Genomic DNA, 26,613 nt, shown 5'->3' on the forward strand with positions numbered 1-26,613 from the left:
TCCTGTCTCGAAGAATCCTCTCCAATAATTTCCCTACCACTGACGTAAGGCTCACCGGCCTGTAATTACCTAGATTATTCTTGCTACCCTTCTTAATCAAAGGAACAACATTGGCTATTCTCCAATCATCTGAGACCTCCCCTGTAGCCAGTGAGGATACAAAGATTTCTCTTGAGGCCCCAGCAATTTCCTCCCTTGCCTCTCTCAGTATTTTGGGGTATATCCCATCAGGCCCTGGGGACTTGTCTACCTCAATGTTTCTCAAGAACCCCAATACCACCATCTTTTTGATCTCAACATGACTCAAACTATCTACACACCCTTTCCCAGATTCATCATCCACCAAGTTCTTCTCTTTGGTGAATATTGATGGAAAGTACTCATTTAATACCTTGCCCATTTCCTCTGGCTCCACGCATAGATTCCCTCCCCTGTCCTTGAGTGGGCCAACCCTCTCCCTGGCTACCTTCTTGCTCTTTATATATGTATAAAAAGCCATGGGATTTTCCTTAATCCTGCTGGCCAAAACTTGCCATACTTATCCTTCATCCTTACAGGAATGGGCCTGATTTGCCCTCTAACATCTGCCCCAGTCTACGTTCTTCAGTTCCTGCCTAATATTGTTGTAATTAGCCTTCCCCCAGTTTAGCACCTTAACTTGAGGACTACACTTTTCTTTATTCTTACTGAATTGTGGTCACTGTTCCCGAACTGCTCCCCTACTGAAATGTCGATCACCTGGCTGGGCTCATTCCCCAATACCAGGTCCAGTCTGGCCCCTTCCCTATTTGGTCTATCTACATACTGTTTCAAGAAGCTCTCCTGGATGCTCCTTACAAACTGCCTCATCCACACTCCTAGCACTAAGTGAGTCCCAGTCAATATAGGGGAAGTTAAAATCCCTCACCACAACCCTTATTACTTTTACACCTTGCCAAAATCCGTCTACGTATCTGTTCCTCTATCTCTTGCTGGCTGTTGGGCGGCCCATAGTAAACCCCCAAACATTGTGACTACACCCTTCCTATTCCTGAGCTCTATCCATATTGCCTCGCTGAATGAGCCCTCTGAGGTGTCCTCCTGCAGTACAGCTGTGATATTCTCCTTAACCAGTAGTGCAACTCCCCCACCCCTTTTCCATCCCCCTCTATCCCGCCTGAAACATCTGTATTCTGGAATGTTAAGTTGCCAATCCTGTCCTTCCCTTAACCAAGTCTCTGTAATAGCAACAACATCATAGTTCAGTTTGTTTTATTAATTGTTTTCATAAGGTTGTCACCAGTTTTAAAATAAAGAGCTGTTAATTGTTCATCGTGTGTGTCCGATCTGGCTTTAATTTACCTAAAATAATGACTAACTACTCCCTCACACACACTTAAAATTACGATTGCGCAGAGGGAAACATCACCTCTGCGTTGTAACAATACCAAATTTATTTTGCTATGTAAATATATATTCCTCCTTTTCTCCCACAACATGAGGGTAATCACAGGAGATGGTTGTCAAGATCAAGTGTAGTATCGACATGCTGTACTTGGTTGAAGTCATTAGGTTACATTTTAGCTTTATTTGAAGCCATTTTTAAAAGCGGCATCTCAGCCTTTTGGCTAAGATGCAAATGAGATCAAGCCTCGGGGGAGGCGCAATGCAGCTTGGATCATGTAGATCAAGCCCAAGACAGGAGGTGAGAGCCCTGTCTTGTCAGCTTGGATCGGGAATGTCTCGCTTGTTGAGACTCTGAATTGGACGTGATTTGATTGAATTGGATTTTTAAAAAAGTCTACACTTGTTTTAAAACATGAAAAAGTCACAACTGAGCTATTTTGTAAACTGAGAAAAGTTAGTCATTTGTTTTCCTGACCTTCACACAACCCCAGCCTCTCTCCAAATAGAGCTTCTGAGAGCAGTTGCCCTGTATTTGGCTTCTGAGTGTACCTCTTTAGACAACTTTTCTACATGGAACATTTGCTCAGTGGCTTTTAAACGAGCAGACCACCATCAAACAGCTAACCATCAAAATATCTCCACAAACGAACAATGCCATCGGTGACCAGTTAGTATTCTTTCATTAAGATTAGATTCCAGTTTAATCAACTGTATTACTTTTGTTGCATCTTTTAGAATTTTCTAACTTTGATGCCATTCAGGTACAAAAGCCTAAGTGTATCAATATCAGCTAAGATGTTTAAATTGTATTCTTGATTTTAGTGATGATGGGATGGAGGAAGGAGCTGCGAACGACATTACTGACAGTGATTATGATCCCACTAAAGAAACTAAGAAAGAGGTGAGAAATTTTGATTGTGACAAAGCCAAGCCCAGCTGAAGATTCATTGAATGAGACTCGAGATCCTTAGATGTGGCGATAAATTAAAAGTTAAGGCTGCAGAAGCTGGATACAGTCCACGTTCACAGTCAGATTTTCAACATTATGAAACCTCACTGCTTTTTACTTATGTTTAAACCTTCTAAGAGTTACAAACCTTCAAGTTAGTTCAGTACAAAGTAGAAGTAATGCTGTTATTAATTTTATCCAGTGACTTGGTTTTCTGCGAATGCCTAAAATGATCGAAATGATGACAGATATGGTAGAAGCTGAGACGATGGTCTATCTTGCCATAGTGACCACCAATTTAATGCTGCTGTTTTAAAGGAAATATAGAGGTGGAATTTATATAGGTGCCCATTGGCTGGAGGACCGGCATGAGTCCCACATCCCCTCTTTCAGGAAAGCATGCCACATCAAATGTCAGTTCAGCAGTTGAGTCGACAGTGGTAGGCCTTCCCAGGGATTAGCCCAGGGGGTTGGGGGGTGGGGTGTGAAAGACATGCCTGCCAAGATCTGCCAGCCAATTGGAGACTGGCAGCTCTTCATTGCTCGGCAGATTCAGAATATATGGATTACATGGAGGCGATGCCCCCACAACACCCACCCATCCACCCAACAAAAGGCTGGGTCTTTCAATCAGGCAGTGAGTGCCTTTGAACAAGAGATCTCCATGGAAGCCCACAAGTAACTACTTTTAGGTTTAACCCTTCAAGATTCTAGCATGGTGAATCCTCTGTCACCGTCAAAGGTTGAGTGACAGTGATATGAGGCCTTTAAATGGACATTAATTACCCACTTAAGGGCCTCAATTGTCAGGGGCCGGGAAGGCCACAAATTTAATCGGGACAGAGGTCTGAAGGTTGTGGGGCTCTGTGGCCATCACCCTCCTGCCCAGTTAAATGTCTCGACTGTCACCAAACCTGCCCATGGGGGAGGGTGTCAAATTCTGCTCTTAATGTCTCTGTCATGCTAGTAAAAAACTATTTTTTGCAGGAATGCAGTGTATATAATGCATGGAAGAAAAGGCATTTAACCTAATGTGCCTGTCTTTTTTATTAGCTATGAAGAGTCAGCAAATAGAAACTCTGCTTATGTGAATTCCTTGGTGATTTGATTTGGAGACTTTTAAATATGGTGATGAATTTCTACTTGTGCCAGGTATGCAGGTGACCAAGGAAAAGGAAAGGAATACATTTTTTGTTAAGCACCTGAAAATAGAAGACAAATAATAATACAAAAATGGAAACCTGGAAGAGGAGAAAAATATGCATACATCTTGATTCTGTTATTCCTGATTGCTGCCTACTGATCTCAGCTGGAAATGTACATACAGAAATTGCCTGAGAATAGGTCACATGGCTGTGATGCCCCATCACCTTCCAATAGCTTGCAGACACTCATTGCCCAGATTCACGTGAGGCGTAACTATTTGTACAAGGTACTGCAGGGCAGTCGATGTAGCGGAAGTCATTCCAGTAAGGAGAGACATGTAATTGGAGAAATTTGATAGGGAAAAATATTCTGATGGCCTTTAAATTTTCCTATATATGCTTCATTAAATTAGCATTATCACTTTTTCTAGGTTGTATGATTTGTACATGGGGAGTTTGTATTTGAGGGGGAAAAAATTATGTTGCTGCAGTAGTGAGAGAGTATAGTGGTTATAAAGTTTCATTTTGGCAACATCCTGTTCCTACTAATCTTACTGGAACATGGTGTTTTTTGTGTCTATGTAGGGGGCTGTGAAACATAGCTACTGGAAATTTTGTGTAATCCATATATTCCGAATCTTGATCATAAAAGAAAACTGCTCAACTGAGAGTAAAGCCAATTTGCTCCATGGTCTAAAGTAAAAGCAAATGCTGCAAATCTAAAATAAAAATTAAAAATACTGAAAAAACTTAGGTCTGGCAAGCATTTCCAAAGGAGAAGCATATTGGAGTCAAAATGTTAACTCTGTTCCTTTCTCCACAGATGCTGCCAGACCTGCTGGGTTTTTCTGTTATTTGCCTTGTGGTCTATCCTCCGAACAAAATAAATCACTTCTTCTAAAAATCTTTACATCATTCATCCAACGTAATGGATGTCTGTTATCTTTCTCTCAATCTGGAACATAAACAAACTGGTTTCTATTCCTTAGGAAGTAATAGAACAACTGTGGAGAATTGCTTAAGCATGGCTTATTGCAAAACAAAAGAGGATGATGGGTGGGTGCCACCACACACACATTAAGTGCTGGAGATGAAGAGAAGTGCCTTGGAATGGGGAACAAAGAGTAAAATATTACCTGGAGAAAAAATGCAATGTATTTAAAGATAAACCTGGAGAAGGATAAAAAAATGAATGAATTGCTCTATCAAGCGATAGGATGGCATCACAGGTTAAATATCACTGTTTTGTGGCCCACTTGTTGTATCATGGTTTTGCATAACAAATAATACATATGACAATCCATCACCTTATAAGAGTCTCTAAATAATTCTACTCAGAAATCCATATATCTAAAGTTTTTGTTTGCCTAATATGAATTGCATACCCTCACACTTAAGGTATTACCTAATCAAGAAAGCTCAATGTGTTTAGAGAAGACTCTAGACTTGAGATCCCTTATCCCAAATGTGCACAGAAGTGCTGTTAGAGTTCAAACAACTAAAAGCATGCAAATTGCCAATAGGTAACATGATGGAATTCTTTTGCTGTTGCCCTCCCCAGGATCACCTAAGCAGTTAGTGCATTGCCTTCCTGGAATATCTGGAGCTAGTGGGAAGAATCCCATTCCCAGTGACAGTGCCTGAGATTGCATCTATTAAGGAACCAGGCTGGCTAACCCATCAACACCCTGAAGTAATGTGAGCCTGCCTGTCTTCAGAATCAGATGTTTGAATCTCCTTCAGAGTATTCATTTGTTTTTGTCTTCCATTGCCAAATGTCACCTTTAAGTCAACTTGACCCCAAAGAGAAACTGCTTGGGTGGGATTTTCATCTTTGAAGTGGGAATCATGAGTACAGCCATTTCCTAGCGTCATAATCCTGTCTCCTGCCAAGCAGTGCCTGTCCATTTTCATCATGGTGTTGGGGACCATGTCCTGAAGCAGGGCAGAGGTGGGCGGATACTGAGGTGTGCCGGTTAGAAGATTTGCCTCCATTCATTGGGCCATTGACCTAAAATCTTGCCATCTACTCCATTTCCATGATTCCCTTCACTCCTTCAAGCCAGCATAATTTCCCCCATGCCCACCCCCTCCCTTAACTCATTGTCATACTGCATCCACTCCCCCCGCTCCCATGTCCATTCACCCAGTATCTGCCATGAACCGAATCCCTGTAATAACATTGGGAAGTCTTTGATCTATGAAACTAAAAATAAAACATTTAAATATCTGTCCAAAAAAACCTTTTAAATGGTCATGAAACTGTCAAAATAACTAAACTCATAGTTCTCTTTATTGCTGAGGATGGTGATTAGTTGTTCACGAAAATAAAACAACTGGTGTTCTGCATGATACAGTTCAACATATGTTAAATGTTAGTTACAAACACTGATATGTAACCCAAATTGTTTTAAAATGATGGTCATAAGTTTATCAATGTTGAAAAATAAACAATACCTGAAAATGTGAGTTTAATTCATTGCTTGCTGGAAGAAAGCCGAAGTAGGCTTGAGTTTAATCCTGTGTCTTAACACAACGATTACTGTTTTTAAAAAAAAATAAACCATACTTTTTTGAATGGAAACTAGGATAATTCTTCTTTGTGATTCACTGACCAGAGTTGTGTGTTTTCAGGGTTTTGTACTAATCAAGTGCTGAGTACTATCGCAACACCTGACTTATGGTGAGTGTAGGGGAAATCATTAAAATGAAGTTCAGTCATGTGATCTCTGGATTTCTGGAAGTCCCGTTGTGTTGCTACAGGAATGAATGTGCTGCCCCAGAAATCCAGATGTTCTGTTAATTGGCCTTACCCAACCCTTCAGCTACTCTGGATTATAAATACCTCTTGTCTGCAACTTGGAAAAAGCTTGGATTCACAAATGCTTACATCTTTTGACTCTCCTGAATTCAGTGTTTAAAAAGAATCTCACTATTGCGACCTTGCTTGAAGCGACATAGCCAGTGATTATCATTTGTCCGTTATTATTAGCATATATTTGCTGTTTTTAGAAATGAGTAGTTACAAACCATGAAATTGAATTGTTTTGAGTTAAAACTGTATCATTTTTGATAAACACATTTTTGCAATTCCTGTAACTACGTTTTACTTGCACTTATTTTAGCTCAAGCATTTCACACAATTAATTAATTTTTGAAGTGCTGTGACTGTTAGGGCAATTTCTCCAGGTGTTGTTATCAAAATTCAATGTTGGTGACATCACTTGGGGATGTATTGAACAACTATATTGTTTAAAAAACATGAAGACTAGCTAAATATAACCCTATTTTCTTTATATTCACATGATAGTTTGCTATTCTTTTTAAGTTTTTTTTCCTTTCTTAAAACGCATGTAACATCTGCCTGCATTTTGATGTTCCTTTCTCCGTTAGGGTAATCCTGACCCACCCGTGCAGGTCAGCAGAGTTGGTTCAGTCAGACGTGAGCTTCCAAGTTTGCAGCATCGTCACCACCCTCTTCGATCCAAGTGTCGACCACCAAAAGGAATGTATCTCAGCCAAGATGATGTTGGAGCCATGTCCTGCAGCCCAAATGCAGCAAGTACCATTCTTAGACAGCTTGATATGGAACTAATCTCATTGAAGCGCCAGGTATTTGGATACCTGTAGTGTAGTTTTAAAACTCCCAAGAAGTAAATTTTGTTTCTTGTATACCATGTATAAAGTAACTTGAACGACAGAATAATTTTCTTAACAAAAGCTATAATCTTATCACTGCTAAATAAAGATGGACTTTATACAATTAATCCAGCAAGTGTTAATTCATACTTGAACAAATGTTTAAATTAAAACTAAGCACCAGGCTTTTATTTGCATTTTAAGTATCTTTGCTTTCTAATCTAATAATGTCAAGTGACAGCTTGGCCAATTTGTAGCACTCATGAGGATCATGTATTGAAGCCCCATTCCAGGGACTTGAGCACATAATCTAGACTGACCCTTCAATGCAGTACTGAAAGGATATTGTATTGGTGGAGGCGCCATATTTGATGAGGCATTAAAGCAAGGCCAGTCAACATGGTCAGGTGGATATAAAAGATTCCATGCCTCTACTCGGAGCAGAATTCTCCCAATGTCTTGGACAAAATGTATCCCTCAAACAGTGCCACCAAACCAGATGAACATGACATTTATTGATGTCCATGCTTTTTGTGAGATTGCTGTATGCAAATTGGCTATCATGTTTTCATGCCTATGTAGCAACAATAACTGTTTTCCAAAAACAATTAATTGGCTGTGAAGCACTTTTGGATTCATGAGGTCATGAAAATCATGGAAGCTTTTTTCTCTTAACCAGAATGCCTCTTAATGAGTGTAAATGAGAAAAATTGCATTTGCATTGTGCCTTTTATACTGTCTGGACTCCTTTCTCAAGCAGAATAATAGACCTACAAAGGTGGATAAGTTGCTAGATCTGGTTACAAGTAATGCAATAGAATAGATGGTGTGAGCATGTTAAGTAATCACAATATGATATGGTTTAAGATCCCAACTGAAAAAGAGAATATGATCAATAAAAATGCTAGTACTCCAGACTGGCTTGGGGAAAAATTTAGAAAGATAAGCAGGCTAGCTAGCTGTTGTAATGTGGTGGGAGAAATTGGCACAGAAGACTATAACAACACTGGGACGTTGTAAAAAGATATTGCAAAGATACAGAAAAAAAAGGTATTCTATTAAAAAAAGAAAGCTACTAATAGTTTTAGGATGCCATGGATTAATACTGAGCTGAGAAACTAATTAAAATTGAAGTTGGCCTGTGGGGGCAATAAGAATAACTATAGGAAGGAGCAAAAGAAGAGAGGTTAAGGATGGGAGAAGGAAAGCCAAAAAGCAGCATAGAGGAACAGTTTCAAGGAGTGCCCAATGTTTTATAGTGAAGTAATTGACAAATATATTCATTAAGAGAGTGAAGAATGGCTCTTGAGAGATTGAGGATGCAGTGAAAATCACAAAAAAACTCGATTTAATTTTAATGGATTAAATTTTACAAAAGGTGATAAATTAGAGGAAGCAGCAACTCTTGAAAGTATTTGAGTACTCAAACTTTTAAAATAGTGCAAATATTGGCAACTTCTAATATTTTATTGAAGTGATATCAAAACAATTTAAAAACCAGTTTTGGAGTGAAGTTTATGAAACTGATGTACATCCATTTTTGAGCTTTGGTTTTAAATTAAACATTAACAAAAGTTGGAGGCTCTATGTATCTTCAATCACAATTTCCTGTAATGTGATGTATAAGGACGAGGCTATTCAAACTCAGTTGTAACAGCCCTTTACTGCAAGGAACCTTGCTTTTATTGACTGCTTGTAGTTTGTTATACATAATGAAAGGATGTAATAATTGCAAGGTGCATTCTTTAGTCTAAATTAGCAAGTTCAATTTTTCTTGGGTTGATGTGACTAAACTAAAATGACCATCTGTACATAGTTTGTGCCATTCTCTGCAAGATCTTGATGTATGCCTTACACAATGGAGGAGATGAAGCTGAAAGCAGCGGTACAGCTTGTCAAATTGGCTCCGATGTTGAACTTGCAAAATTTAACGAAATATTAAATCTTAAATTCTGGTTAAAATGTTTATCCTTTATTTCTTCTGCCCTGATCCATCTAGCCCCACAACAAAACAAAACAAGACTTTACTTTCTGACTTGGCTCCTCTTTCTATTAGTTGGCTTGTTGGGCACACCACAATGGTTTGCCTGCGCAGCCAGCTGAGGCCCCAACAATGTCATCATGACCTATTTATATACTCAAGGAAGGATTTGGCAGCCATCTGTCAGATGTCCCTCGTGTGTGTTAGAAAAGCAGGTTAAGATCGCAATCAATGGGAAGGCAGTTTGTTTGGTGTATATAAGTTGCATTGTTCATTTTACTTCTCTGCTCACTTGGTTTTTGCCAGGTAGGCAGGATTAAAATTGATCCCTTTAATTCTTTATCATAGAAGTTTTACAGCAGAATGAGGCCTTCATTATACCTGTGATATTACATTTGTTGCTAGATATTGCCGTTCCATTTCCCTGCTCTTTTCTCATATCTGGGGGAAGGGGATGGTCCTTGAAGTTGAAGTGGCTTCATGATGTTAAAAAAATCAAAATAATGTCAATCCTTTGTGGCATACTCAAGTCATCTCATACCTTAAGCATGCAGATCTGATATTCCCCAAGCAAATGTTGATGATTGACAGGCCAGTCTGGCTCATAAGTGAAACCTGGAAAGATAAACCTATCACTGGGAGCTGAGGTTTTTCTCACTTGTCTCCATTTAATCCTGCAAGTCAGTGCCCTATGCACAAATAGGTAACTTACTAGTGGCCTGTGCTGGTAAGTTTAAATGGTTTTATACCAAATTGCATTTATATAGGATCTTTAACATAAAAACATCACAAGGCAATTAACAAAGACATGAGGAAAATGGACGCTGTGATTAAAAAGGAGAAATTAGAAATGGTGACCTAAAACTTGGCCAAAGAAGAAGATTTTAAGGAGAGGAATGATGGAGAGGCAAAAGTTCCAGAGTGAGAGTGAAGCAAATTAAATGGAAGTAGGCATGTTGAAGTGTTTGCTGAAAGAGTTCAAAGGTGATATTCTAGAATTGGAAGACATTGCAAACCGAGTCTGGGCCACTTAGCACTTTAAAGACAACCACAAAAACTTTAAACATTGTGGTTTCAGGGCCCTAATGGATGAGAGGAACTTGGTGCAGAATAGGACACAACAAATAGTGTTTTGGATAAGCAGAGGTTGGGAGGTCAGCAAAAAGAAGATCAGAGTAATCTAGTCTGAAGGCAGCAAATACATGTATAAGAATTTTAGTGGCAGACTAAGATGGGACAGAGGTAGACAATGCTTTGGAAGTTTTGTGGTGGAGAGAATATAAATTCAGAGACTTATCTCAAGGTTGAACAATATGCTATGATTGCAAAACAGCAGAAGACATGGAGTTGGTGGTAAGGAAATAGAAATTGTGATGAGGGTGAAGGCGATGGTTTTGGTCCTAACCTGCAACAGTATCTTTCAGCCAAGTATCTTGGGGTTCCCTAGGGCTTGGATTCTGCCAATTCCTGTTCACGATTTCCAAACTTGTATAACTTGAGTTGAGGGTGTGTGTATGTACTGTGTACTGGACAAACGGATTCTAATTAATTCTGAGACTTATAAAAGACTTCCACCAATCTTGAATATCTGGGTGCTTTCTCTCTTTAAATGCTTTAGTTACTTGCATTCAATAGCTACATTCCATTCACTTATCATGGAAACAAATTCTTCCAATCACCCCATTCCTGTTTTTGGCATTAATCCTAAATTTATGCTCCAATTCTAGTATTATAATAATAATTTACCCTCCCCAAACCTTGGAAAACTTCGAACCCTTCTGTTCTATTCCCTCCTACATCCTCTGCTCTCGTGATTATTGTCACATGCCCTGAAATGATCTGGGATAATATCCGATAAATACTTGATGCGTTTGCCTGAAATTCCAATTTGGATTATTAATTTTTGCTGTTGCATTAATTTCTTTATTTGAAATGAATCAACTCTTCCACTGAAATAACAACAATTTAGAAGCATACTAAGCATTCATGCATTTAAATGGCATTGTTTTCAGGACTGTAGCTTTTCAAGGGTCTCATCATAATTATAATCTTTTGTATCATCCTCATAAATCAACATTGCACCCTTATCCATGGCTTCAATACCATTGCAATATGAGATTGTCAAAACTGAACTGAATAATCCAGATTTATGTTTCTTTTTGTATTTAATGATATATATATATAAAGATCAATGATCTACATCTAAAATACAGAACCTTTTAGGTCTTTCTTCCACTCCCTCCCTATCCCACTGACTTTAAAGATTTGAATATCTGTATCTCTTAAACCTCTTAAGTTTCTTTGCAATGGTTTTAGTTTCCATAGGAAGTGCTAATGACCAAATTCCTTTTAAAAGTTAACCCAACAGTTTGTGGAATGAGGCTGGGACTACATCATGAGGATCCATACTGTACTGACATTTGAACTCCTCTCCAACGGATAATTGTATCTTTCATAGCTCTTGACCATGCTGTGCCCTATTGTGAGGTGAGAAGAGCGGGAAGGTAAATTGACAGGGAGTCTCTGGTCCTCCAATCTTCAGATATGGACCTGACAGGTATTATTCTACCTTGCCAAAGGATTTCTAATGCCAGCACACTACTAAACTAAGATTCCCATGTTTGTGGCAATGTCAGTTAACTGTGCACTGAAGGTTAGTATTGTATGTATAGTGAAAGTTATCAATTGGCATGTTCGCCAGCCTTCAATTTTTCTCGCCTGAAAATGAATGGGGTGAGCTGGTGAGCATGCAAGCAGAAAGTATCAGCCATCTAAATTACTAGTCATACTTCTCTTGAAACAGTAGATGGATGAGGGTTGCACAAAAACAGTGACAATTTATTGAGAATTTTTGGAATTATGTTGATAATTTATAAATAAACATTTCTCTCTTTAAGCAGAACTTTGCAAATTGAAGGAGCCATTGTAAACATATTTTTTGGATTTTAAATATGCAACCATCATAAATCATGGGGCTCATTATAACTTAATTTGGCTAGATATCCAGGTGTATGAGACTCCTAATTATGTTGACTCTATGAGCTGAGTTTTGCATTTTGGGTCAATATCCTGAAATCAGGTCAAATCTTGGTATCGACCCTACACTGTGGCAGGAACAGTCACACTACATGGCTTGCCTTGAATGGCCAATTAGTGACTAGAGGGTGAACTTGACATCCAATTAAGGATGGCGGATGAGCTCTTGAAACTGGAGGGCCAATAGGAATTCCTCCAGCGCTGAAGGAACTGCAGCCTGTCATTGCAGGTGAGGGAGAGAGCCTTTATATCCACTTGCTATTTTAAAAATGAAATAAAATGGCCACAATTGCTGAACATAGTGGAGGGGAAACACCTCCAAAGGGTGGCCTGCAGCCACAGCTATGACCAAATAAGCAGGTTGGGAGTGGGGACGGAGGAGGTAAGGTGATGGGGCTTAGAGTCTGTCAGAGTGCAGGTTCCCCAGTCTGCTGCCAAGTGACTGACTCCAGGAAGCTGTCATGCCTCTGATGCCACAAGTCAACTGGAAAATTTTGTTCAATCTTTAATTCATACTTTAATTGACCTTTTTAATGACTACAGTTGGCAACCCACAGCTTATGGGCAGCTAGTCATTACACCCTGACCAGCCTTCCCCAAAATGGCTTGGGGTGGAATAGTGCCAGTGAACATGTCATGTCAGCAATGTGAAATTGTGGGTGAAATTGCTCCACTTGATGATTTGATGAGCAATTTTGTGATAGATTTAATGTCTTGGTTTTAGCTCTCGTTGCCACCCCTATAGAAATAGATTCGCTTGCGATTACAAATGGGCATAATTGCTCTGAGCATAAATGAAACGCCAGCTTGTCATCCCACTCCCATGCCAATTATTAGAACGGATTTTTTTGGAAGTTAAAAACTTCGGCTCTGCCCCTCCCCACAGCTGTTCTTGATCCTATGTCTCAAGTTTGGAAAATTATAATCTGGTTGGAGCTACATTTTATAAATTGCTTAAATTAATCTTACTAACCTATAGAGAAAAAATATGCTGCCTAAAGGAGCAATGTTAATTTCAAAATTGATTATAAAAAGATAGGTAAAAGTCTAATTTTGAAATGGTTTCCCAGGTACAAAATGCCAAGCAAGTTAACAGTGCACTGAAGCTGAAATTAGAAGGAGGCATAGAAGAATTCAGACCATCTGAGGTAAATAATATGGTGCTTATAATTTCACAACCAATGTAATTCTCTGTCTTGTTATGTGTGCAGTTTTAGGTCTGTAGTTTTATACGTTATATGAAAATATTCCTCTGTTCATTGACTACCTGTAAAACTAGACGGATTGGAGATCTGTGGCATAACTGGAATTCTGCATCAAGAAATTACTCTTTCACTCGGTATAAACAAGTACATGAATGCATCCACATTGAATACAGTGGCATTCAAAATGTGCACTGACCTTTTTTGCAAAATTGCAAAAAACACTTATGTATGTGTGGTGCTGCAGTGCACATTTCTGTTCACATCTGTGGTATGTCTGCATTTGCAGCTATACAAATTTATAAAACTATTTCCCCTTTTATCATTTTTGGGAATTAAGTGTGTGCAGTTTAGACCTGGGAAAACCAGAACAAACGTTTCAAAAATTAGACGAGCAATAAATAATCTCTCTGGCCCCATGGGATTAATCAACAGCCCCAGTAGACATTTTAATTTAGTTCATGAATCTGTAAACTATCAATTAAGCATGGGTTCTCTCTTTCTGGAGTTGTCATCTAGTTACAGACAGGTGCTAATAGTTGGACAAACTGAAAATTACTTGAAGGTTGAAGTTTATATCTTGGGAGGATAATAGGCATGAATTGGAAGATCCTATTTTGTACAAATGTAGGTCCCATTGTGCCTCACAATAAGAGAGGAATTCTTTTTTAACTTTGGAAAAGATACTTAGCAATTTCACAGAACTTCTTTATTGGAAGCATGTAGAATAAACATTTTGACAGAAATTGATGTAACAAGTTGAAACAGCAAACGTATTCTAACTTTGGTCATTGTTGTGAGGTGTTGGTAACTGTGCACCTGTTTCCCGACTTAAACTGGGAGCGCACTGAAAACATTTGACTGAAGATTAGTATTGATATGATTTCTCCCAGTTAACGAGGGCCATAAATACTCAAAATACTGCTAAATAGCATTAAGCAATGTAGATGTATGGGGAGTATTCAGATTACAACAGTGTAAATTGAAGCTGTTTAGTTTTCTCAGTAAAATACTCCTCCACAGAATCTGCACATGACCAAAAGAAGTATTAATATATTTTAGAAAATTTAAGGATTTATACTTTTGGGTCTGAATTTTATATGTTGGTCTAAGTCTAATCTAAATGACTGAGACATGGTGCAAAGCTTGTTAGGATGGTAATGCTAATAGTACTCAATTTTCTAGGGTCAAGCCATTTGCAAAAAACTCCTCAAATCATGATAATTAAAGGTGAGCAGCCATTAATTCTCCCTCAGCATCTATCTATAAAAATTGTAAAATTCCCTCATTGCAACATCTAGTTCTTTTAATCCCAACGTTTATGCTATGATTACTTTCTGGGTATCGGTCTCCCATCGTGCGAAGAAGTACTTCCTGATATTGCAAATTTGCATTACACAAGTTGATTCTTATTTGTTTACATTTGTATGTTAAACATCACCTGCTCTTATTTTGTCCACTTGCATATTTTATCAAGCTCATTCTATAATTTCTGAGCTGCTTCATAAGATTCCACTGACCTTTCTAACTTGATATCATGTACAAATTTGCATTGGGTTTCTGAGTTCAAGTAATGGATGTAAATTAGAAATCATATTGGTGCAGGCATTGATTCCTGGGGCACCTATTAATCCATACCACTCAAATATAACTCGCGTAACAAGTGCCTAATAATTTCTACTCTAAAGCTAATTACTTACCTATGCAAAATATTTACCCTGAGTTAGCATGATGATTGGCTTAATTTTGTCAAATGCCATCTGGGTACATTCGTTTTAGGAATTCCAGCTGTCTGCTAGGAATGCTGCTTTTTCAAAGATGTCAAAGACATTGGTTAGGCAATATTTTATCCCTTCTGACTCCATGTTTATTGCTGTTAAAGAAATTATTATACAGATAATCTTCAAGTTTGCAAGCATAACCTGTTGCATTTTTTCATAGAATTGAAGCAAGACTAATGTGGTGGTGGTTACTTAAGATTAATCTGTTGCATTTTTTGAATATGGGAACCATGTTGACTTGTTAATCTGGTATCTCCTCAGTGTCCTGTTATTCCTTCATAATGATTGCCCATACCTCAGAAATCTCTTCCCTGCAATATTAACAGTTTAAATTAAAAATCTCCTTTAACATATTAAAATATCCAAGACACTTTATGGGAATGGTTGTCAAATACAAAATTTGACATCACGCCGAGAGGAGATAACAGGCGAGGGAGCCAAAAGCTTGTCAAATAGGCAGATTTAAGGAGCATCATAAGGGAGGAGGAGGCTGAGAAGAGGAAGGTTAAGAAAGGAAATTTCAGTGCTGAAGGCAAGGCCAGTGGTGGAGGTGGAGCAGAAAATTTAGAGTTACGTGGGAGACCAGAAATGGAGGAGTGCTGAAATATAGGAGAGAACTTTATGGTCCCTTGGAGAAGGGTGAGGGGCCCAGAAAATTCCCCATGTGGCCTTCCCACCACACATCCGCTTCTCTTGTACTCTCAGGAACAATGGGACCTACATTTGTACCAAAATAAAATCTTCCAATTCTGCATATGGTGAGCGAGCCTTGGGGTGGCCCACCTGCCCTTGCCCCAATTGAGGCTCTTAAGTGGCCAGTCATTGGTCACTTAATGGCTGCTTCTTCCCTCAGCCTCAATTTCGAGGCTGGCTGGAGTAGTTCACAAGTGTCGGGGGGGGGGAGGAGGGGGCATTAGTAAGTCACTCTGCTCTGGTGTGAAGGAAGAGGGGGCTAGTGACTTTGAATCTGAGGACAACTTGTAGTCCCATTCCTGATCACTGGTGGTGGAAGTCCCATCTTCTAGCCAATTAACTCTGAAAAGCTTAAAATCCAACATGAGAATTTTAAAATTGAGATGTTGCTCGTCAATGAACACAGGGATGATGGGTGAACATGGTGTGAGTTGAGCTACGAGCTGAGTTCAAATTTAGAGGGTATATTTCCTGTAGACCATTGAAATAATCAGACGGCTTGCTTTAGCTCTGGGAGAAGTACTGTCTATCCTTCAAGGTTTATTGTATTGCCTTTTAACGTATATGAGAGTCAACAGCTCTAAATGCAGATTGACTTGAAGGAGGTAGTGTAGTAGTAAGACCAGAATATTGTGTGCAGACAAAAGTTAAAGAGGTGTGGATAATTTAAAAGTGCAGAATTAGAGGACAGAATCATTACATAGCCTCAAAAAAACATTCCACCCTTTTAGAAACTTTAGCTAAAATTAAGGGAAAGAGCGCTAAGCAGTGATCACCAAAGATAAATGGCCAAGAAATCCACTGTACAGGCATCGCTTGGAAGGTAAATAATGGAGCAGACCAATGTCTGAACTCTCGTTTTATGGCTGCAAGACTAGAAGTGGTGCTGCAAGAAGCGATGTGGATGGAAGTTTTTGCCATTTAAAAGTTTATTAGTCACAAGTAAGGCTTATATTAACACTGCAATGAAGTTACTGTGACATTCCCCTAGTGCCACATTCCAGTGTTTGTTCGGGTCAATGCACCTAACCAGCTTTTAGACTCTGGGAGTAAACCAGAGCACCCGGAGGAAACCCACGCAGGCACTGGGAGAACGTGCAAACTTCACACAGACAGTGACCCAAGCCGGGAATCGAACCCAGGTGCCAGGCACTGTGAGGCAGCAGTGCTAACCACTGTGCCACCGTGCTGCCCACCTTACCTCCGCAAGCCTGGAAAGAGGTAGGGGCAAACTGGAGATTGTTCACAAATGCTCCATGGCCGTTGCATCATTGCAGCAAATGACCCCGCTGTACATCTCTGCCTCAGCCTATCAAGACATTTTCAGTGGATGTGCCAATGGTTGTAGATATAGAAAGTGGCATCTTGAGTTTGAACAAGCAGGCTATTTTGGCAGGCTTGCTTACAAGCAGTTGATGATGTTCGCCAAATTTAATTTGAATATTTTAATAAGCATCACATATTTCAGGCAGGATTTTCCTGAACCCATCTAATGCCTATTAAACAAATAAACCAACTACAAAGAAGAAAGAAAGAAATCTACCCATTCCTGATCCTTTACACCCTGTGCATAAATTCAACTCTTTTTGAATTGTGTGTGTAGCAAGAAACAACAGTTATATCATTTTAGTTGGCATTCAAATTAAATGCTTGCCACTGCTGTGTTAACATGCACTCCAATTTAAGGTTGCCATTTTTCTAAAACTAAAGTAAGGTTTGTGGGAGTAACGTTTTATTTAGAAGAGTTCAAATTGGCTGTGAAGGTACAGCTGGCACACCCGAGTATGTGTAATTGGTTTTATCTTAATTGCTATGATTTAAACAGTACTAGAACTTTAATATAAATTTTATGGGGATATTAAGAGACTTTCCTTTTCACAGCAAGTCAACTTTTGATCAAATGTCTTATCTCTCCATTTAATACTTGATGTGAATGCTCCCTCTTATGGTACTCTGGATGCCTTTACCTTTAAAATCGGAAATAACTGATCTTAGTGGACACTTAATTGCTGTCAGTGGTTCTGGGCCTGGAAAACAGAAGCGATCAGGCCAAATTTCTGGTTCTATTTTCAAAATTGTGATCTTGACTTGAAAGGCTACAGCCCAGATATTCCCCTCAGGCTTGCAAAATGCAAATCAGGCCATTTTACAGTTTCTGAAACGCATACCTGACATGACTGACTTTGCATGGGAATTTTGTTTTCATAAGCAAGGGATGGGTATTCATTATGTATAGTTCTTGGGTGCCATGCAGTAGATGCAGGTGAAAGAAACATTGTAACAATCTAATAAAACTCATTCAAACCTATAACATTGATACTGAAAAAAATATTTAATCCTTCAAATGGCAAAGAAGTTATACAAACAAACAACCACAACAAAGGAAGATTATTATTAAAATCTCATAAAACTGCCAATCACTACCCTGAGCGGTGACGTGAATATAATAGAGTATGCTGGAAGCTTTTAGAATTCAGCCAGGCATTCTTAATTGCCATAACAATCAAAATATTCACTTCCAGATTCCCCTGAAATTCAAAAGAACAGATGGTGTCTTTTCCATTTTAGAGTGGGCTGATGTAGATTTTTCAACAGCAGGGCATTTTTTCCAAAGTAAAAGATATCTGGACATTTAAATTTCAGTCCACAACATGATAGGAGAGTTTGTCAGCACATTTTTCTGCAGTTTTCAATGCAACTTCCTGCAAAGGTAAAAGTTCTGTAAAGCACACCAACACTTATGCAATGCTGGTCAATGTATTGGTCAATTAACCGTGGCAGGATAGAGTTCTAAGATCAATTACTCCATTAAAATCACAACTACATTACAATACAACATCGAATAGTAACATTTGAAAGTGTCAAAACATTCGATATTTCCTGCCAGAATGTTCCTGAATCCTTGGCAGGCTTCCTCCAATGGTCACAAGGAAATGTGAATTTTGGGTGGGGTCTCCTACACCAGCACATGAAAATAGCGTGAGGAAAAAAATTCAAATTTCCAATGGTCCTTGCAATGGCAACCCTCACCTCGGAAGAGTTCTGTGTGCATTTTGTGTCCAAAGCTTTCCCAGCCCATGAAAAGGCTAAGTGAAAAGTGCACAGGATCAGGAAGGCAGAAGAAATTTATTTTTGAATGAGAAAAGTTTCTCCTCCTGCCTCCATTGCACCTCGATAGCATCTGGGACTCACTAATGATATTTAAATGAACTAATGAATATTAAAATCAGTGCCAGTAACATCTCGAGAGGCGCAAAACTGGGCGCAAACCCATTTTTTTATTTTGCCTCTTGCCCAATCTCACTGGCTCGCCACGCTGATTTACTGGCTCGCCACGCTGGTTAGATTGCCCCGATAAGTCACTAGGACCGAATGGTATGCATCCAAGGATGCTAAGAGAAGTAAAGGAGGAAATTGCAGGGGCACTGCAATTTAGCAAAGCTAGGGTTGCTTGGTTTGAGAGGAGATTTGATAGAGCTGTCCAAAATCATGAAATCTAGAAACAGTTACTATTGGCAGAAGGGTCAAAAGCTAGAGGACACTGATTTAAGTTAAAAGGCAAAGGAACCAACAGTGACATAAGGAAAAACATTTTTACCCAACATATGGTTAGGATCTGGAATGCGCTCCATCATAAGATAGTGGGGCAAGATATAATCAGGATTTTCAGAACAGAATTGGATAGGCACCTGAAGAGTAAAATTTGCAGGGCATTTCAGAAAAGAGCGGAGAATGGGACAAGCTGAGTTCCTGCAAAGAGCTGGCAGAGATGATGAGACAAATGGATGTAAGCATCCTATGATTGTGTCACTGGATTCCTGATGGAACAAGCAGGTAACAAGTGCATCAGCTTCCTGAGCATTTTTCACTTGCCCCTGTTCTGGGACAAACTTTTAATGTATTTAAGCTAAACTGTTTTATATGCTCTTAAAATGCAACCATGAAGCTACATGTAGGGAATCTTATTAAGATTGTGGTAAGTGTTAGTTTCTTTTTATTCATTTTACAGGATGTGGGCACTGTTGGCTAGCCCAGCATTTATTGCCCATCCCTAGTTGCCCTTCAAAAGGCGGTGGTGAACTACCTTCTTGAACCACTGCAGTCCCTGAGGCGTAGGTACACCTGAAGTGCTATTAGGGTTGGAATTCCAAGATTTTGACCCAGTGACAGTGAAGCAACGCCAAGATATTTCCAAGTCAGGGCGGTGAGTGAGTTGGAGGGGAACCTTCAGATGGTGGTGTTCCCAGGTATCTGCTGCTCTTGTCCTATTAGATGGTAGCAGTTGTAGGTTTGGAAGGTGCTTCCTAAGGAGCCTTGATGTGCATCTTGTAGATGGTACACATGATTGCCACTATTCTGTAGAGGGATTGAATGTTTGTGGAGGGAGCAGCAATCAAGTGGGCTGCTTTGTTCTGGACGGTGTCAAGCTTCTTGAGTATTAGAGATTCACTCATCCAGACAAATGGAAAGTATTCCATTGCGCTCCTGACTTGTACCTTCTAGATGGTGGGTAGACTTTGGGAGGTCAGAAGGGGAGTTACTCGCCACAGAATTCCGAGCCTTTGACCTGCTCTGGTAACTACAGTTTTTATATGGCTAGTCCAATTCAATTCCTGGTCAGTGGTAACCCTGAGGATGTTGATAGTGGGGATTCAGCAATGGTAATTAAATGTCAAGGGGCAACGGTTAAATCTTCCCTTGTTGGAGATGGACATTGCTTGGCACTTGTGTGATGCAAGTGTTACTTGCTACTCGTCAGTCCAAGCCTGTATATTGTCCAGGTCTTGCTACATTTGGACATGAATGCTTCAGTATCTGAGGATTCACCTTAGAAAGGTCACCTTGGTGTCCTCGGGCTGGCATGGACAGGGTGGGCTGAATGGCCTGCTGTGCTGTAATTTTCCTAGTCGCAAATGGCGCTGAACATTGTGCAGTCATCTGCGAACATCCAACTTCTGATCTTATGATGGAAGGAAGGTAAGAGGTAGGTGAAGCAACTGAAGATGGTTGGACGTAGAACTCAGCCTGAAGAACAACTGCAGTGATGTCCTGGAGTTGAGATGATTGACCTCCAACCACCACAACCATCTTCCTTTGTGCCAGGTATGTCTCCAACCAGCAGAGCGATTCCCTTTTTAACTCCAGTTTTGCTAGGGCTCCTTGATGCCATTCTTTCAAATGCTGCCTTGATGTCGAGGGTAGTCACTCTCACTTCATTTCTGGCATTCAGCTGTTTTGTCCATGTTTGAACCAAGGCTGTAAATAGGCCAGGAGCAGAGTGACCCTGACGGAACCCAAATAGAGCATCAGTGAGTAGGTTATTGCTGAGTAAGTGCCACTTAATAGCACTGTTGATGACCCCTTCCATCACTTTACTGATGATCGAGAATAGACTGATGGGGCGGTAATTGGCCAGGTTGAATTTGTCGCGCTTCTTGTTTACAGGAAATACCTGGGCAATTTTCCACATTGCCAGGTAGATACCAGTGTTGAAGCTGTACTGGAACAACTTGCCTAGGGGCATGATAAGTTCTGGAGCGCAAGTCTTCAAGACCATTGCTGGAATATTGTCAGGGCCTTTGCAGTATCAGTGCCTTCTGCTATATCTCCAGAAGCATGTACATGGTGTGTATTAATATTTGTTCTGAGTTTTTGAAAGAACAAAGAAAAGTACAGCACAGGAACAGGCCCTTCGGCCCTCCAAACCTGTGCCGATCATGATGCTAGCTAAAAAAAACCTTCTGCCCTTACTCAGTCCATATCTCTCTCTTTCCTCCACGTTCATGTACCCATCCAGATGCCTCTTAAATGTTGCTAATGTGCCTACTTCCACCACATCCTCTGGCAGCACGTTCCAGGCACCCACCACTCTGTGGAAAAATTTCCCCTGCACATCTCCCTTAAACTTTGCCCCTCTCACCGTGAATCTGTGCCCCCTTGTAATTGACACTTCCATCCTTGGTAAAAGCCTCTGACTATCCACCCTGTTTATGCCTCTCATAATTTTGTAGACTTCTATCAGGTCTCCCCTCAGCCTCTGTCTTTCCAGTAGTTTATTCAACCTCTCCTTGTAGCCAACACCCTCGAGACCAGGCAACATCCTGGTGAACCTTCTTTGCATTCTCTCCAAAGCTTCCAAGTCCTTCTGATAGTGTGGTGACCAGAACTGCAGGCAATACTCCAAATGCTGCCTAATCAAGGTTTTATATAGCTGCAGCATGATTCCCCAACTCCTGTACTCAATGCCCTGGCTGATGAAGGCAAGCATGCCATATGCCACCTTAATCATCTTGGCCACCTGTGTTGCCACTTTCAGAGAACTGTGGACCTGCACGCTCCGATCCCTTTGTTAATGTTCTTAAGGACTCTGCCATTTACAGTATAATTCATACCTAAATTTGATCTTCCAAAGGGCATCGTCTTGCAGTTGTCTGGATTAAACTCCATCTACAATTTCTATGCCCAAGTATGCAATCGTATCGATTATCCTGTGGTATTCTCGGCACCAACAACTCCAAATCTTAGTGTCATCGGCAAACTTATTAATCAGGCCCCCCCCACATTTTCCTCCAGATTATTTATATATACCACAAACAACAGAGGTCCCAGCACTTATCCCTGCAGAACACCACCAGCTATAGATCTCCATTTTGAAAAAGACCCTCCCACCACTACGCTCTGTCTTCTATAACCAAGCCAGTTCTGTATCCATCTAGCCAGCCCACCCCGAATCCCATATGATTTTAGTTTTTGTACCAGTCTGCCATGTGGGACCTTGTCAGAAGCCTTACTAAAGTCCATATAAACTACATCCACAGCCTTTCCCTCATAAATCTTTTATGTCGCCTCTTCAAAAAACTCAATCAAGTTGGTGAGACATGACCTTCCCCGTACAAAACCATGCTGCCTGTCACTAACCAGTCCTCACTGGCCTATAATTTGCTGGATTATCCCTGCTTTTCTTACACAAGGGAACAGCATTGGCTATTCTTCAGTCCTCTGGAATCTCGCCTGTGATCAAAGAGAATGTGAAGATAATCTGTTAAGGCCCCAGCTATTTCTCCCCTTGCCTTCTGCAGTAAACTGACCCCGGGGACTTGTCTACCTTAATGCAATTTAGGATATTCAACACTTCCTCCTTTTGATATATTAACATTCTCTAGAGCGTTCACACACCTCTCCCTGATCTCAACATCCATCATGTCCTCCTTGGTGAATACTGATGCAAAGTACTCATTAAGGAGTTCACCCATTTCCTGTGGCTCCATGCATAACTTCCCTCCATTGTCCTTGAGTGTCTCTTGCTACCCTCTTGCTCCTAATATATGCATAAAAAGCTTTGGGATTCTCCTTGACCCTATTTGCTAGGTTCTTGAAGGTTTATTTTTGTTAAAGACCTTTGAGCAACATTTTGGATCTCTGTTTTGAATTTTGTTTCTTGGCTGCTTGCTGTTGAATCGTAGGGAGGTGACTAAAAAAGGACATCAACTTGGATGATGTTTTTATACACAGGATTGTTGTGCCAGATTTGGGGTATATCATCTGAAACTTTATTTTCTGTTCAGGAGGCAAAAGTTGCAGTCTCCAGTCGGAGCTTTTAACTGATTGGACTAACTCTTTTAATTAATTATTCTTTAAAGATACTCTTGAGAAAATATTCAGAAGTATTATACTCCCCATATTCACCATTAAGGATGTTGATGCCTCCAAATTATCTTGAAAGATTATAACAAGGCCCTGGGATACAGCTACTGACTCTAATCTGAACAGTAATGATTTGGGTATAAATTTTGATCATACTTGCTACTAATGTGATTAGATTCTGCTTAGTAGTTCTGTCAAACTGGAAAGGGGCAGTTGACCAATCAGATTCTAAAATACAATATTTTCACTGAGATCCTTTTAGTTCTGTTAGAGTTTTATCTGAAATGTTTAATCCTTCCTTTTTCAGATACTGGCTTAACTGTTTGCATATTTCCAGCATTTTCTATTGCAGATTTCCAACATTTATCCTGTATTTATTTCAGATTTTAGCATTCATCATTGCACATGGGTGGGGGATGTGTTTTGACACTATGCAAAACCCCTCGAAGTCTTGTCGTTTTCTACTTTTGCTATGTGTAATGCAATTTGCTACCCGGGTATTACAGCTTTAGAAAGCACAGGCCTGTCCTGGGGAAATCATGATATTGAGCAAAGGCAAGTCACACCTGCTGCATAATGGCATATGTGCTAATTTACTCTTTGTTGCTTTAGGACAGAATGAATTTTACTTTTTATTAAGTAATCCACTTTTTATATTTATAATGACCAGAAAAAAGCCTGTTTTTACATTCATGTGTATATATACCAGAAGAATTGACATTATGAACAACAATCTAATTGCCAAAGGATACCTTTGGCAAGCCTAATAGGTTTTGATTAACCTACAATATGCTTGTCAAGTCTCATGAAGTATAAGCCTTACATACTTTCAATTAAATGTGCAAACAAAGGTACAATTGACAGCTGTCTGCAGACATCCGTTATCACAAGTTTAAAGGAGAATACAAGAGTCCAAGCAAAATTTGGATATAACTATGCCATGCAGAAATTAGAAATTTTCATATTGAGATTACTTAAGATTTGCAGTTTGGCCTGACTAGTTGTTGCTATGTTTTATCCTACACTGAGCCACCTCCTATCCTACTCTGTTTATCAGTATATCCATGTATTCCTTTCTCCCTTGTACCTACTCAGCCTCTCCTTAAATGCATCTATGCTAATTATGATTATTCTAATCACTGTAGGTAACCAAGTACCTTCTGAATTCCTTATTGAATTTATTAGTGACTTGTATATTATTTCAATTTATACATGTATAAAATATGAAAAGTGTGTTACAGCACATGATGAATCAATGTCATTGTCTGCAGGATAATAAAGATTTTGATCTAGCTTTTTATGCTCTGTTTTTTGTACTGAACAAATGCATGACCTGTATATTTTGTCATGAATGGTGCTGGGAACTTGCCTTCATGGTTCTATTGATGTGTCTGTACCCTTATTTTTCTCGGATGTAATGACTTATGCTTAGAGTGCAGTACCTTTAGACCATTCCATATTGCACTAACTATCCATCCTTCTACTTAAGCTGAAGCACTGAAGCCCATGTTTAACCTGCTCACCCAATGCTGTTAAAATCATTTGGGAAAGTTGTTTGACAGTGCCCCTCCCCTTTCAATATTTAGCCTATTCTTCTGAGCTGGTAGGAAAACACCTGCTGGAAACCTGTGAGGTTCAGCTTTAAATATTCAGATCAGGCTGCAATGACATCATTGTATCCGACAGATATTTCAGTTAGTGCCCTGAGCGGGGAAGCAGTTGTGGCTTTCCTGCCAGGTGAACATGGCAGGGGAAAAAGCTAGGGCCAAAAGAAGTCAAAGCAGGTAAGTTTTTTTTAAAAAAACTTTATTTTGGTTTGCTTGTGGGACCAGGGGAGCAAGCATACCTGATGAGGAACATTTAGACATCTGTTATCACAGGTTTCCCCACCCATTGATCACAAGGCGCTGATAGAACTACATCACCACAATACATCTGAGTGCCAGTGACTATACCACTTGATGGTCTGCTCTATCAAACTTAAGTTCCTGTCGATTTCACATGAGTAACTGAAAAGGCTTCCAGGTCTCCAATTGTCTACAAGATTATGAGAGGCATGGACAGAGTGGATAGAAGCTTTTTCCCAAGGTGGAAGAGTCAATTACTAGTGGGCATAGGTTTAAGGTGCGAGGGGCAAGTTTTAAAAGAGATGTACGAGGCAGATGTTTTACAGAGTGGTGAGTGCCTGGAACTCGTTGCCGGGGGAGGTAGTGGAAGCGGATACGGTAGTGACTTTTAAGGGGCGTCTTGACAAGTACATGAATGAGATGGGAATAGAGGGATATGGTCCCCGGAATCGTAGGGGGATTTAGTTAAGTCAGGCAGCATGGTCGGTGCAGGCTTGGAGGGCCGAAGGGCCTGTTCCTGTGCTGTAATTTGCTTTGTTCTTTGTCTCACTATTGAGGTTAGGATGATTTGCTATCCACCTCAACCCCGTCCAATCTGATAATATCCTCATCAAACTCTAGACTTGAATATCAGAGGGAAATCTTTAAATATAGATACTTTTCTTCAAACAGAACATTGAAGTAAAGATTGTCTGTAGCCCAATATGAAGTTGTACCTATTTCAGATGTCCCTGGGCAGGAATCACCATGCAGTTGATGTTTTTGAACCCTTTTCTGTGCCTCAAAATGCAATGGTGTCTAGTTCCTCCCCCAGTTTGTTCAATTTCCCTGCTAATTACAGATATTGCATCTCACTATGTAGGTGAAAATGATTGCAAGTTTTCTGAAGTTCTCCTGTGATCAATAGACTTGGTGGGGTGGTGGGGGGGAACTCCAGGCATAAATTGGAGTTTGTAGATGGTGGAGATTTATGATGTCCAATTGATTTTTATTTCTTTGTTTTCCATTTACAGTCCACTCAGAAAATCAATGCACGTTGGACGACAGAGGAGCAATTGCTTGCAGTACAAGGTGGGCTTCATCTGAAACTGTGATTTTATTAATGTTTATTCATTTGTCATTTTAGAGGTATTACTGATGCAATCAAAAACATTCCAAAGGCCCCTTAGGAGTGTTGGACTTTTCGTAATACTCAGACACTTTGATACTTTTACTTGGCCACCAACAACCTTAAGACAAAAAGGGATTTTATTTTCCAGAATTCAGAATGTTTTTGATAGAATATTGTTAGAATTAATAATGTTCTATTA

General features: G+C 39.8%; 1 protein-coding gene across 6 annotated transcripts in view; it reads left to right on the top strand.

Annotated features, from left to right (window-relative positions):
* Positions 1-26,613, top strand: part of rcor3 (REST corepressor 3) — a 73,235-nt gene that overhangs the window by 37,635 nt on the left and 8,987 nt on the right. For 4 of the 6 annotated variants that reach the window (XM_078229733.1, XM_078229735.1, XM_078229732.1 and 1 more), the window contains exons 7-10: positions 2,209-2,287; positions 6,874-7,092; positions 13,207-13,284; positions 26,317-26,374. In XM_078229733.1, coding sequence (XP_078085859.1) covers positions 2,209-2,287; positions 6,874-7,092; positions 13,207-13,284; positions 26,317-26,374 — 434 coding nt within the window. The remainder of the gene's footprint in view (positions 1-2,208; positions 2,288-6,873; positions 7,093-13,206; positions 13,285-26,316; positions 26,375-26,613) is intronic. The other 2 variants (XM_078229736.1, XM_078229737.1) reach the window with 2 other exon arrangements.

The sequence above is a fragment of the Mustelus asterias genome, chromosome 15 (genome assembly GCF_964213995.1).
Source record: "Mustelus asterias chromosome 15, sMusAst1.hap1.1, whole genome shotgun sequence".
NCBI lineage: Eukaryota > Metazoa > Chordata > Chondrichthyes > Carcharhiniformes > Triakidae > Mustelus > Mustelus asterias.